Here is a 15,044-nt window from a genome sequence, read left to right as displayed (position 1 = left end):
GCAATGAATGGACGCAGTGTGTTGACATGGAAGAGGACTCCTTTTAAGTGTTACCTTTTTTTAAAATGACGTTTACAACGTTTAAGGGACCAGAGTGGGACAGGGTGCTCTTGGAAAAGGAGCTCTAAAACTACTGATAATGAAAAGGGACGATGGTGATTACTTGATATGAAGGAGCGGGTGTTTCAAAGAAGATAAAAGCCTTTTGGATGATTGAAAGAATAAAAAACTAACCACAGACACAAATTGTCATTGTTTTTGTTTCCATGCCAACTCTAAATATTGTGTGCTGTCAGAAATACCACAGCCTTTTCCTTATATTTCTGTATTCTCCTATAATCTTAAATGTGCATCAAAAGACAAAACTAAACTAGCACAGATTAATTTCAATAATGTGTCATGTTGAATCGAAACAAAAGGTAAATGTTAAAAGAGCTGCCACATCATCCCAGTGCTACATCCATTCAGACTGGAATCACAGTAAACACAATGATGGAGCTCCACCTACTGGTAGAAAATTTGGTAACACTCAAACCAAGTGATAAGCTGGTCAAGACACAGGGTCCTCAATGTCAGAAGGGTTAACCTTGGTGGTTCATACTGAAGGGGATAAACCGAAAAACTATTTATTCATTCATATTAGAACATGATTGACAGAAATATCATGCTTGGCTCTTGAGGTATTTGTGTTACATTTGTATTTCTTATTCAAATAGGAAGTGCTTTTCAGAGGAACTAAATGTGTATTCATGCTGTAAATAGCTAAACAGTACCTCCCATTGATTATGTTAATGCTGAATGATGAATTGTTGTCTTTTCAGTCTGAACAGCTATCAGTCATAGAGAAGGTCACTGATAGAGATATAGAGATCCACTGCTCAGTTCTAACATCAGTAGGGCTGGGTAAATAAGCGAGGTTCAACTTCAGCTTCCTGCGATCATAAACAACGAGATGATCGAGATTAAATGATTGTGCCATGTTGCTCTCAATAAGCCGCCAGGTTTTATCATGTGTGCTAAATGTTTTCAAGGTGTTTGTTATATTTTGGCCACAAGAGCACATAATTATTTGTTTGGTTATTTATGTGTTATTTATTTTAATAAGTTAAGTTCTTTAACTGCATATGATGCAGACTAATTGGGATCTCTATATTAATAAAAAATCATAATGACTATGATTTGAAGAAATCGAGCGGTGCAATCAATGAGTCTTTACTTTCCTCTATTTTCCTGAATATTACCTGCTGTGGTAACGCACTAGCTCACCCTGACTTCTTGTGGACTTTTGCTGGCAGGAAAAAGTGTTTCTGAAAAATGTGCACTCCCACTTTGCAGCACAATCTGAACAGTTTGTGAAATTTCTGGTAAAGAGTGCAATTGCGAAAGGGGCTAAAGAATGTCTTTCCATGGTTAACTTAGTTTAACATTTGAATTCTATCACTTATGATCAAACTAATATTAGGGAACTTATTAAAAATACTATCTTCAAAATGTTAGATTAAGCTATGAAAGTCTTAATGTTTTTTTTTTTTTTCAAACGTTACATTCGAAGGATATTACAGCCCAAAGGTGCACATGCTGCTCCCTATTGTTTAATTTCCCACCCAATATCTGTTGCATGGAAAAAGTTATCCATCATCCAGTCCTGAATGAAAATGCCCTCATGCATTCACATTAATATTGTTTCTTTGACAAGACACGACAAGCTTAGTCTAGCATGGTATATTACAACACTCAGGTTCACTTGTTGCCTTCCCACGTCTCTTTGTAGATTTCACAATATGGGTGCTCAATCAAACACTATGCCACTCAGATTACCTTCTTGCCTTGAATAATTACTTTAATTATTTAGTGTTTTAATTTGCTATAACATACATTTTGCGTCACATTTCATATTTGGTGTCAAGAGTTTTCAGTTTCATGTGGGGGACAATTGGCTGCACATGAATAAGGTAAAGGGAAGCCTTGGTTTGAGTTTGTCACTTTATCATAGGAATGCACATTTGTACATCTGGCTTTATTCAGGTTAAAAAAGACCTTGTTATACATTGTGGGACTGCAATTATGTTTTGAGTGTAGAGAAAAGTGATTAGTTTCACTAATATTATTAAAATGAATAACTAATATTTACTTTTGGCCATATCAATTCATAAAGAGTGCATACTGTAAAAGGAATAGGCCTACAACATGGTCATGTTTGTGAGAAGCTTCCAGGAATAGGATACAGAGGGCAAACACATTTCTTAATGAGGAGCATATAAAGTATTTGGATTATTTCAAAGTGCAGGCCTATATGCCAGCTATTTCAAATCTGGTTAAGTATAGCTCAGATCTTGAACTAAGTCAGGAAATCATAGAGTAGCCAGTAAAAATGTATATCATGTTCAACACTGATACCCGGAAAAGGTCAACACATTTACTATTCGTGAACTATACTCGGAAAGAGAGCTCTAACTGTTAATCAGTAGAGCGTTCGTGATTTATTAACTCCGTCAGGTGTCATTTCGAAAGAGATTAATCCTTGCGGCTACACACACATTTATTTACGGTAAACTTCTGGTTTGTCAATGGGTGAGTTTATATATTCTACATCCGGTTAGACGATTTCTCATTAAATTCAAAATTGAATGTTTTTACATTCAAGTAGTAACAATACGAAAGGTTACATTTTGACAATAAAAAACACAATAAAACACGTAAACACGAGTAATAGTACAAAAAACTTTAAAAACTTAAAACGTGAGAAGCTTACTTTTGCACTAGAGATTTAAGAGATTATATTCAGCATGTTGAATTATATTTATATTCTATCCATAACCCTATTACACATTAGGGGAACCATGCTATTTAGCGTACATCGCATTTGGGTTTTAATAATTTTTGTCGTTAAATATTTTATTGTGTAAACCGGAAGCATAACTTCCCCTCAGTTTAGCCGTCTTGATAACAGACTAAAAAAACTTTTAGTGAAGTTCTAACGGGTCGGAGGTAAACTATCGACACCTTTCATAGTCAGGCAACAGCTCGAAGTAATACCGACAACACACATTAGAAACTTGAGGTAGAGTTGTCACCCGTTTAAATGACTTCAACATGAAAAGTTTTTAAAACCGCTGGACCGAGTTTGTAATGTGACCTAAATTAGTTTTCCTTCGTGCGCGTGAAACCAGGTGAAGCCGTATTAGCGAGCTAACGTTAATCCGTTTGGAAAGGTAATCCGAAAGTGTTAATCTGTTCACACTTTAGAGACATCTTGGCTTGAGTCCAGTAGGCAAAGTATGAGGAGGAGGAGGAGTGTCCTAACGTTATTCAAACGGTCGTCACCATAGAGTTAGGTCCAGCTCAACAAGAAGGCAAAACTTCATACATTTCGTCGTGTCAAAAACCAGGTAAAAAAAAATCGTCCCAACTATCAGAAAAAAGCGACGTCGTAAAGTATGAGAAAAGTAAAAGTCGTTCAACGGAAATGTGAGCAGGCTGGTGTAACAGAAAGGGTCACTTCTTCCTCAGCAGCAGGAGGTGCCAACACAGTGCAGCTCCTCTGGGTATGAAACCTCAGCCCTTTTTTTGGGGGGTTTGTTATCCGCCGACACGATGGCAGTTTGCGGAAGAAGGAGCCAACCCAAACTAATGTTTTTCATCTTTGGAGTCTCTTTGTTGGGATACCTCATTCACTCAAACTACAACTCCGGGGACGACTTGCGCGAGACGCATGAACGCGAGGCCCCCACGGAGAGAGAGACTGTGGGGAATGATGAGCTCAAGAAACCAGTCTACGAGAAGCCTCCCCTTGATTTAAAGAGCCTGGGGGAACTGGGGAGAGCCGTCAAACTCAATCTGAAAGGAAAGGCGAGAAAAGAAGAGGAGGAAAGCATCAACAAGCATCAGATTAACACTTATGTTAGTGATAGACTCTCACTGCACCGCAGGCTGCCTGAAATATGGAACCCACTGTGAGTACCAACATGAGCCGTGTCAACCCAGGAAACTCTTATTATCACTGAAGGGGGGCTGCTGTAATTCACCTTGCATAGAATTGTGTCCTTCAATTTAGAGGCTACTAACAATCCATTTACTGCATTCCTTATTTGCCACATCTGAAAGCCTTTCACTGTGTTCACATCTTACTATTGACATTGCATTATTTGATAAGTCAAACAAGATTAAACTCAAAGCAAACACCTTTTGTCAGGTCATCAATGCACAGGTTAAAACCAGCTCCTGTACTTGCTGTCCTAAAGTGTAACATGAACTAGGAATGTCCCCGATACAACTTTTTCACTGCCGATACAATACCGATGTTGCAGCCTTGAGTATTTGCTGATACCGATATATCGATCCAATACCGAGTCATACATAATGTAATGACTTATTTTGTCGTGTTGAATGTTAGAAAAGGCTTGATCAAGTGATGATAGTCAAACAGAGAACACCAGTCAGCAACAGTCGGTATGAGAAAAACTGACCCATTTGTTATCAACCAATTGATTACATACATTTTGACCTTCAACATGACATCTACAGTATTCTACAAGTGAATATAATAATTAAAAAATAGACGAGAAGACCCTGAAAAATAACCTCAATAAATCCAATAAAAACAACTTATACTTTTAAAGTCTGTTAAATAGATTTTAGATGCATTCTGATAAAATTCAATATTCCTTTTGTGGCTGATATCGGACCAATATCCGATATCAATATCAGATTGGGACATCCCTAGCATGAAAATTGTAATAGAAAAACAAAAAGGATGACTGCTAAATAGAAAATGTAACTGTCACACCGGAACAAACCAGCGGGCCTCCTTCTGCACATTATCCCAGAAACCAGGGTCGGCATAGTTCAACATTTTGTTCCATGTTCTGGCTTAACTTTGAGGATACACATCTGTGCAACCTGTGAGCAGGCAGGCCATACTGATTATGCTTTTTTTCATGATGTGGGTAGCCTAAAAGGAGAGATTTGTATATAAGTGACAGCTAATGATGTGAAAACCTTCAGGCAGACTCCAGCTTCTTAATGCACTGCTCAGGTGAATTCATAAAGAGCAGATTCCAGGAGGGATCAACATGTTTTCACATTGCAGCTGCAAGGAGCTCAAGTATGACTACCGCTCTCTGCCGACAACCTCCGTGGTCATCGCCTTCTACAACGAGGCCTGGTCCACGCTGCTGAGGACGGTCCACAGCGTGCTGGAGACGTCTCCTGACATCCTGCTGAAGGAGGTGGTGCTGGTGGACGACTACAGCGACCGAGGTATTCCCGGGCACAGGGCGATGGAAGAACACTGAGACGGGCAGACTGATGGACAGGCAGAAGGGATGTGTAGGCAGGCGGGCTCGACAGATTGACAGTCAGGTTGGACAGAGAGGTCGACACACAAGGAGGCACACGAAGGCAGATGGCAGCCAGATAGAAAGAAGGGCGGAGAGACTGACATGTTTGCAATTAGGAGAGTCGGAGAGAGACGGACGGGGAGTGACGGGTTGTGAAACTAAGATGTAGATAAAGAGGAATGTAATAGTCATCCAGATAGAATTGCAACAACAAAAAAATAGATGCCTTTTGCATCATATAGAAATAATAATTTGTAACAGAACAGATGGTACGTTGAAAGGAGAAGTCATGAAAACATAATGAAAATGTGGCATCAAGCTTCAAAGTGACTAAAGGGAGATCATGGCTATTCTGAATAAAAGTAGCTGAGACAACTGAAGGGAGTTGTTCTCTTCTTTTGGCTCCTAATCCTCAAAGTGAAACAATACCCGCCTCGCCCTCTGCCCTGAGTTAACAACGCGGTTACATTTGACAACCAACGATGTTCTGGCAGCAGACTGCATCATTTGGTGCGATAGTGGAGGAGGCAGCACGAACCACCAGGAAAAAAACTCGACGGGATTTTATTTGAATATTTAAGATGAAAACAGACATTGTCAAAGACGTGTTCACTCAAGATGTTTGTTCGTGAAAGCACAATCAAAGGGAGCTGATGAGCTTTAAGAGCCTCTGCTAATAATGAGACATCTTAGCGTGACTCACTGTATAATAAACAAGCACTGCTGTGTTTTTTAAAACCACCAGAAACTCAATTTATCATCATAATGGAGGCGATTGTGTAGAAAAGACTTTTAGGTCTTTAAATAAGATTCATCAGCCGTTTTAAAAAAGCTGATTGTAGATTTTATTTGTTGTTTTCCTGCCTTTTTATTTATTTATTTATTTTAGCAGTGATTTCGAGAAACAGTGATTCACAACACAAAAACGCAACTGTCATGATCACGCATGGAAAGTAACACTTTCTTATAAACGTCTTATCCTGGGGGGATTTTTCTTCTCGTTAAATTCAGATCACCTCAAGGAGCCGTTGGAAAGGTACATCTCGGGTCTGAGGAAGGTGCGTCTTATCCGAGCCACCAAGAGGGAGGGCTTGGTGCGGGCCCGGTTGCTCGGGGCTTCTATTACCGAGGGTGAAGTGCTGACCTTCCTGGACTGTCACTGTGAATGCCATGAAGGCTGGTTAGAGCCGCTGCTGCACAGGTACGAGAATCATCACGCGCTCAGTTTAAGGGCTCTTTGTCGGGGGAATTTTCCCCTCAAAGTGTGACCTTGTCCTTTTTTTTTTTTTTTTTTTTATCCCAGCTGAAGTGTCACTGTGTGAGGTAATGAATGTCGAGCAGCCCGGCCTGAAGGAGTTCTTGTTCACCTGACTCCGGCTGAAATGAGTTTCACGACTGTGTTTACGAGTAATCTCGTCGCTCTTTGTCGTCCTTTCTCCTCCAGGATCAAAGAGAAGCCGTCGGCTGTGGTGTGTCCCGTCATCGACGTGATCCACTGGAACACCTTTCAGTACTTGGGGAACTCTGGTGAACCTCAGATCGGGGGGTTTGATTGGCGGCTGGTCTTCACCTGGCACCCTGTCCCCGACTATGAACAGAAACGCCGTCGTTCCCCTGTTGATGTCATCAGGTGTGTGTGTGTGTGGGAGATTTAAATTTTTTGTAAGATTTATAACTTATCTCATCTGGAGCGAGTCTTCAGTGATAAGATGAAATCAACGTTTTCTCTGCAGGTCTCCCACCATGGCAGGCGGCCTGTTTGCTGTGAAGAAGAATTACTTCCATTACCTGGGGACCTACGACACGGGAATGGAGGTGTGGGGAGGAGAGAACCTGGAATTTTCCTTCAGGGTAAATAATAATGTGTCTTTGAAGGGTTTCCTTTTGTGTGTTCTGCACGTGCAAACATCAAGACAACGACGCACAATTGTGTATTTTGACTCCCATGTTGAGTCGACAATGCCACAGATCTGTTTCACATTCAGCAGGAAGACCCACATTAACTGACACCCTCCTTATTCGCTTACAAAACCAAACCCGGAGAGAGAGTTCTATCCAAACCAGCAGTGGGAAAGATCCGGATGCTTTAATTGAACTAAAGAATTAGAAGATTCCCTCAGGGAAAGAACCAAGAATATTTCCTGACGAAAACAAACTTTTCTATTTCTCAAGCTCAACCAACAAAGCTGTGCTTTGTTTTGTTCGTGATTGAATCATGACTAAGGCTGACTCGTGGTTGTGCGTTTTTGTATTTATGTCTTCTAGATTTGGCAGTGCGGAGGCAGCTTGGAGGTCCACCCGTGCTCCCATGTGGGTCATGTGTTCCCTAAAAAGGCCCCTTACGCCAGAAGCAAAGCGCTGGCAAACAGTGTGAGAGCTGCAGAGGTCTGGTTGGATGAATACAAAGAGATCTACTACCATCGAAACCCCCACGCCCGGCTGGTGAGTCATTCAAAACAGTTTGTGTGTGTGTGTGTGTGCATCAAAATGATTAAACACAATCAAGAAATATCATAAAGCAGATAATGACTGCCTGATGTGTTTCCTTTACTAAGTATTTTGAAGGCAGTGGATTTTTTTTCCCACAGCTGCAGTCATCACCGAAACTGTAAGACTGATTAACCGCTTTATATCACACAATGTAGAAACTTGGTCACACACACACAGATGCACAAAATACTGAAACGAACGACACACATACACAAACTGAGTGCACCCCACCCCCCCGCTGTGATGTAAAAGCTCCCCTGATTAAGTGACGCTCGGGATACATGAGCATCAGACACCCGAGGTGACGGGTGTCAGCGCGTTCCGGTGTGTGATTACCACCTTTCCGTGTTAATCGCTGCCAACGGGTGTCACCCACCTGTCCTCGACAGGCTGAAAGGCTGTGCTAGCCTATGGGGTGCCCTGCCTTGTGTGGTGGCTCGTGCGTGTGCGTGGAAGGAGCTGTGCTGCGACGCTGTAGTTAAAGAGGAGAAGCTCTCTAAACACAGATCTGGTGGCAGCACTGCCAGCCTTGCAGTGGCATCCCAAACGCTTCATGTATACCGCCTTGTAAAGATACTGATCCTTTCTGGCCATTTGTGCACCTCAGATGGCCTTTTTGTCATAATCACTTTAGTGTGTGTGAGTAGAACTTGTACATCTTGTACATCCTGCTGATCTTTTTTCATGTCGGGGTGGTGCTCTGTTAGGGATGTGCCTGTGTACAGTATATACATATATTTATGGGACACCGACAGATGGTGCTGTTATGAACCACTTCCTGTGAGAACACTGCAGCTGAGTGTCAAGAGAAGGATTTTATTGATCATACCTTAATGCTATGAATTGCATTTATTGGGTAACTTTTCTATTTTTTTTTTTGGTTTTCAATTCAGGGGTATCATGTCGAATTAGGTGGAATTAAAATGAAGAATCTGTGGTGTTTGTTTCTAGGAGGCCTTTGGAGACGTATCCGAGCGGTTGAAGCTCAAGGAGAAGCTCGGCTGTAAGAGCTTCAAGTGGTATCTAGAAAATATTTACCCCGATGTGAACGTCCCGGAGGATCGCCCAGGCATGTATGGCATGGTAAGAAACACGTTTTAGTAGAGACTCCTCCTCCAGCCGATGTTAGCAGCAGCTGTGAGATGCAGAAAAAAAAAAAAGAAGGGACAGGATGGACGTGGACGTGGATAATCCTCACCCGTGTAGCTTCTGGAAGGTGAACTTTACCAATACCTGAAAGGCTCTGTTGTTGTCATCTGTTCAGCTGAAGAGTCGAGGCATGGCAGAGTACTGTTTCGACTACAACCCCAAAGACGACAAGGACACGTTTGGCGAGAGGGTCATCCTTTACCCGTGTCACGGCATGGGTCAGAACCAGGTAACCAGAGTTCATCTGTGAGGCATACACAAGTGTGTTCAGCTTGTCGTCGCGTCACATTTAATTCATTTTTACTCAGCTTTACTATTTCTGTTTCAAATGCTTTCACCTTTTTTTGTCATTCAACATAAAATAAAACTTAGGCTTGCAGGGGAAAAAAAACAAACAAACTACCGTAGTTAAGATGTTGACCACGCAAGTACATTTTGTTTCCAGGAGCGACACAAGCTATTGATTCGGTTTGACTCCAATTGAACAGAATGTCTTGTCTATTCCTTTGATTATAAAGACTCGCCAACATCGATAAGGCAAGATTCAATTCAATTCAATTCAAAAAACTTTATTTGTCCCCGGGGGGGAATTCAAGGGCACACAGAGCAGTAGATAATGACTAAAACATTTCTTTTCTGTTGTGTCCTTCTCCTTCGTGAAAGACTTTCTCTTCACATTAAACAGCAGCGGTCCTGATCACACTGAGACTCCCTCAAAAGTAGAACAACCATCTGAGGTCATGTGATACCACAGGGTTTTTTATGTTTGTCATCGTACAATTTTTGGATTTAATGGACGGCTTCCCCAGTTTTGCAAAAAAGGATCCGCTTGTCTCCTTGATACAAAGTGGCATGGTTTTTCCAGCACTGTTTATACTCTGCGATGGATGCAAAGCGCTGTGAAATGTACCACCGTTCCTCCAGCAGGCCTCTGTGGACGCACACTGACGTCATCTCTGAAGGAAGTCGGCTCAGCTGGGTTTGTGTTGCGGGCCTTCAGGGATTGTTCAGCATGTAGCGGGATAAAGATATTCACCTTACACTTTCATTTGTAGTCTGCACACACACACACACACACACACACACACACACACACACACACACACACACACACACACACACACACACACACACACATCAGCAGCCTGTGTGTTTGTGTGTGTGTGGGTGGTTGTACACAAGCATCCACACACCATCTCTTAGAACACTGTGTACTGTTGCTTTCATGCTGCCTATCTTTTTCACACATCCGGATTCTCCGTCACCGACTTCAATACAATGACAGTAGATTTCAGTAAATGTAAAAAGCTCGACTGAACCCCTTTTTTCTTCATCAGCACAGACGTGTCTTTTTTTGTGTGTGTGTGTTCTCCTGCAGTTCTTTGAATACTCTGAGAAGGAGGGCGAGATCCACTATAACACGAGGGAGCCTGGTGGGTGCATCGTGGGTGACAACGTTAGCACCTACCTGACCGTCCAGCGTTGTAAAAGCAAGGGGAAACCTGTACCCGCAGACCAGAAATTTGTCCTCCGATCGGTAAGGAGCCCATGTCTGGTTTTGTATCTGTAGCTGCATCGATTGCGCCAATATTCTTTCTTCATTAAACATGAACGTACAGAGACGTGATGGCAGCTGAGCCAGTGAGGGCAAAAAAAAAGAAGCCGTCTGAAAAGATCTTGTGTCTGTATTTCCTCCCCTCCAAGACAAATGATGCACATGTTACTATAACGAAACACACTGAAACAAAGAAAACCATTCAGCTTTAGATGATTGATTTAGACGTCCATCACCATGGCGACGGAAGAAGCTCCAGATCATTCAAGTCACACCGACCTCTTACCAAAATGTAAATCCCACGGAATTAGAAAGCTGGGTATTCACCACTCAGTGCTGCAGCTTGCTTAGCATGTGTTCAGTGTAGTCACACCACACTAATGTCAGCCACACTATCTAAATGTAAATGGACCCAAGAGAGGGACAGAACGGTTCCAACGAGGGCAAGAAAAAAAAAACCAAGAGGGAGGTGAATTAACCTTAAATGCAAGAATAGACTGTTTTGATCCAGGCCAGATGAAACTTAAAGATACTATCACTTTAACTGGGCTGTTCACTTAACTCCCAATGCTCCTGTTTCCAATGAAGTGGGATCAATCTGAGGGTATACCAAGCATTTAACGATAGTGTTTCAATGAAATCCCATTTCTTTAAATTGCATTTTTTTCCCCCCCCTCATCTGTTCCCAGGACGGAGGGCTTTACCATGCAGCCAGCCGAAAGTGTGTCCAGGCAGTGGAAGACAGAAAGGAGGGGAAACGATTCCCTTCGCTCCAGCCCTGCACCGACATTCCCCTCCAGAAGTGGTTCTTTAAGCCGAGATCATAACGGTATTGATGCGGAAAAATACACTCAGACGTGTTTTTCATTCTGGGTCAATGTCCTGAGCGGTAATATGGGGGAGGAAAGTTCAGATAGTTTTGTACTTGTTCTAGAAGAAGAAGGGACCTCCTGCGTTCCATCCCAAACTTTAAACCTTTGCAATCATTTTGTGCCAGTCGGATTAACTGGAACAAAAGTAAATTATACTGGTAATTGTACCGATGACGTACTTTGCCTCCCTTGGAGGCTGTTGCTGGGTGACAGGAAGTCGTATACTTTTTCTAATCAAGACGATGGGGAATTTCTATGTGAAGTTTCAAAAGTTGTTAATATTTTTCATGTTTTCCCATTTACCTTCGCACTGGTGCAGCCTTTCAAAATAAGAGCCCTTAACCTGGAGGGATACTGAAACGCAGGTGTGTCATTCAGTGGCTGACATCACGTTCTTGAAAGAGCCACGTGTTGTTCACGTCTTCTCCTCCAGAGGGGGCTAACGCTCCTTTCAGCAGGCGCTCTGTCTTCGTCGGGAGGAAGTGGGACAAATCTCGAGGTGTTTTTGAAATGAATAGTTCAGGAATGTTTGCTCTTCTTACGCACAGTGATTTATAAGAAAGCCTTAGATCACAGACGTTATGCCAGTACCTCTTCAACTTAATCACAGAACTACTGATAACAGCAGCAACTCCAGTCTCGTGTCTTTTTTCCTCGATTGAAGTCATTTTGCAATGCAAATGGGACCAAGGTAAAATGACATTGTCCGACTAGTTTTTGCTCCACTTTCTGTTTCACTTCTTTTTCCTTATGCTCTTTGAATGATGTTATCATTGCCATATGTGAGGGATTAAATTCATAGGATATCAAATATGGGTGTTTGAAATTATGTATTTTCTTTATTATTCTCTGTTTTTCGAAGCTCCGGTGCGTCTTTAATCTTTACTTTGGAGTTATATTTACTTGATTTATGGTTAGTTAGAAAAGCTTGCATATGTAAATGTCACATCTTATGTCCAGCTTTCTTGTCCTTGAAAGCCATGGAAAGTGCCTGATTTGTCTTTTTGGGCTGAATGTATATTTTGGCGAACAAAGCGTCTGAAAGAGAGCTGAATTAGATTTGTGTCAAAGCATCTGCACGTTTATATTACGCATGCTCCCCTGCTGAGAGCAGCAGCCAAGGTGTTCCCTGGAGTGTTCGTACTGTATATTACTCTGGTGGGCTGATGTGGGCACACGCTCTCAGTTTCCATCCATCAGAGTCAAACAACTATAGATACCTCTGTTCCGAGCTGCGGTCACTTGTGGCTGTCCCTCAGGCTATGCAGAGTTGCCGGGGGAAACGCAGCACAGGCGTCAACAGTTGTTGGTGTCTCCAGAGTGCCGGAGTGCCAGATGGCTCCCTGATTGATTTTCTGGTCCTCTCCCAATTCTTTATCAGCACCTCTTCCTCTCCGGTGTCAGAGGTGTGCAGAGAAGGACTTATCTTTTGGACTCATGCCGGCCAAATCCTTCTCACATGAGCACTTGTTAGTCGCAGGCTTGAGGTTTGATTTATGGATTAAAGTCTACAGGAGTACAGTTTTTGACAGCAGAAGGAGATAATGGAGGAGACTGAATGAAGCAATTGGTGACCTCTTTCTTACCATTAACCTTCACAGGCGGTTGGCTCATCGGCCCCAGAGGAGCTCTGTTAGGAATTGATGTCAGCAGAAGATCGTACTGATAAAGATTTTTTTGCGATTGATTTCAAATCACAATTAGATAAACGGGAGGTGGAAAGACACCATTTTTTTCAGCCTGATCACTGTGACTTGGTGAAATGTGGATCATTTAATTGGCCAATCATAAAAAAATGTATTTATATAGCGTAAAAGAGATGATGGAACTACATAATGAAATCATATAGAACTAGACTAGATGGTACAACTTGCTTTATTTGCCACACGTAGCATTTGAAAATAGAATCATGCACTAGCTGTACTGTTTAGCCTGAAGGGCTAAAATAACATGAACACTTTTGGATATGGCCTTAATTCAGAGGTTTAATTTCCAGCTGTCTGTAAGGAATTGTGCTTCTTGATTGTGCAGAAAAAAGAAAGAGCGGCTCTTTTGGGGCAGTCAAAGAAAAATGTTTCAGGTTGATGGAGACAAAAAGAGGTTTGGTGTTGATAGACTTAAGAGTTGCCTCTAGATTTCATGTTCCCGGGCAAACTGCCCCGTCCTGTCAGGATTTAATACTTGGAAAAAGCTGCTTTAAGAGATCTGATGCGATACTTTAAAAAGTGAAAAGCTTTAAATCAGTTAAATCAGTTTATGCCTTTAGCCTTTCGAGGGCAGTGTAAATGTTCCAAGCTGTTATTATAAAGGGTAATTCATTGTCCCTGATGCCATTTGTTATTCAACACATGTCTAGAATAGTAACCCCCTTTTTATGCTGGCAGTATATTGTATGCTAATGTGATAAGAAACCTGCAGCTGTAGTGAAATTGATAGCCAGGGATCATATCTGTCTAGCAGGTCATTAAGGGGGTTTTATATCAACCATCCTGAGTTGTAAACTTGTAATACTCCAAGGATCTGTTAAAGCACTTGAGCCTTGAAAGTGGCTGATTTCACTGTCTCCTAACTCGGAGCCAGTGTTAATATTTAAGTGGTAACGTGCAAATAATAATGCTGGAATTTAACACTGTGTCTGGTGTATTAATACTGGCTGTAGCTCAAGTGGCCTTACGTTGTAATTAGAAAAGTGAAGGATAGTACTTAAATATTTTTGTATCTGTTGGCACCAGAGAAATGGTCTGGAGTCAGTGTTTCTGTTTTAATGTCGAAACAGGAAATAAAATATAAACCTGCATTTCTGTTTTCGTCTGTTTTTCTTTCTTTCTTTCTTTAATCCCAAAAACACTTTTTTTTTGTCTCAATGCACAGCACATCTTTATAACTGCAACTCACCGGGGGGGGGGGGGGGGTAGAGGCGGAGGCCATCATCCACATTTAACTGTGACAGAGACGTGAATCAAGACGCTTGGGGGGTAATAGGAGAAGAAAATGAGGATTAGAAAGGAGACAGCCAGTTTTCCAAGCGTATCTGATTGGTTTGATCACCAGCTGCTGAGTTAGATGTTGAAATGTCGTGGTGGCGCCAAGTCGCTCCGTTCCCCCTGGTGTCGATTCTCGGACCTGCAGTCTCTCCCAATTACTCACTGAAGATGCTCTGCTGTTTGTTTGATGGGATCTGGAGTGTGTGATGTGTTTTTGCACATAGCATGGTGGACACAAGCTTTTTACAGTGTAGTAGAAATGCCGAACAAACTTCCTTTTTTTAATATCTATACTTTTCAGCTCTTAGCATAAACTACATTTGCATGCAGCAAGCTGGCTTCCTGCCTCGCTCTCGATGACATGCTCTGATGAAAAAAATCTTCACATTCAGACGAACGCTGCTCGGCTGCTTCCGTAACAAAGTGAGAGGCACAGCAGAAGGCTGTGCTGATTCTCTTTAAAACAGCTCACCCTAATCTTTTGCATGCTTCACTATGAGGTATGCACACAATGATACAATATTCCTGAATGCAGATTAATGCATCCACAGAAATGTAGCTGCAATCTGTGCACATGCTCTACTCATAAGCTTTGTTCAGACTGCCGCCCAAATCTGACTTTTTTTTTTCTTTCCCCAAATCAGATCAGAATCCG

General features: G+C 42.0%; 1 protein-coding gene across 2 annotated transcripts; it reads left to right on the top strand.

The window, feature by feature from the left end:
- The first annotated feature begins 2,639 nt into the window (after nucleotides 1-2,639).
- galnt12 (UDP-N-acetyl-alpha-D-galactosamine:polypeptide N-acetylgalactosaminyltransferase 12) lies at nucleotides 2,640-14,202 on the top strand. 2 transcript variants are annotated; one of them, XM_079368396.1, is made up of 11 exons: nucleotides 2,640-3,389; nucleotides 3,511-3,953; nucleotides 5,090-5,259; nucleotides 6,351-6,540; nucleotides 6,784-6,969; nucleotides 7,073-7,190; nucleotides 7,605-7,781; nucleotides 8,781-8,912; nucleotides 9,094-9,207; nucleotides 10,357-10,515; nucleotides 11,223-14,202. In XM_079368396.1, the coding sequence occupies exons 2-11, from the start codon at nucleotides 3,595-3,597 to the stop codon at nucleotides 11,358-11,360; spliced, it is 1,743 nt and encodes a 580-aa protein (XP_079224522.1). In that variant the 5' UTR covers nucleotides 2,640-3,389; nucleotides 3,511-3,594; the 3' UTR covers nucleotides 11,361-14,202. The 2 variants fall into 2 exon arrangements, with proteins under 2 accessions (XP_079224522.1, XP_079224521.1); XM_079368395.1 differs by having other exon boundaries at nucleotides 2,640-3,953.
- Nucleotides 14,203-15,044: the final 842 nt, after the last annotated feature.

Source organism: Symphodus melops (assembly GCF_947650265.1).
Source record: "Symphodus melops genome assembly, chromosome: 18".
NCBI lineage: Eukaryota > Metazoa > Chordata > Actinopteri > Labriformes > Labridae > Symphodus > Symphodus melops.
Note: the sequence above shows the minus strand (reverse complement) of the source record. Positions and strands in the feature narration are given on the sequence as shown.

Excerpts from the sequence above, each read along its gene's own strand:
- galnt12 (XM_079368396.1), top strand. The coding sequence starts at position 3,595 with ATGGCAGTTTGCGGAAGAAGGAGCCAACCCAAACTAATGTTTTTCATC. Across the intron at positions 7,191-7,604 it reads ACCTGGAATTTTCCTTCAGG|ATTTGGCAGTGCGGAGGCAG; the intron begins GTAAATAATAAT and ends TATGTCTTCTAG. Across the intron at positions 8,913-9,093 it reads GCCCAGGCATGTATGGCATG|CTGAAGAGTCGAGGCATGGC; the intron begins GTAAGAAACACG and ends TCATCTGTTCAG.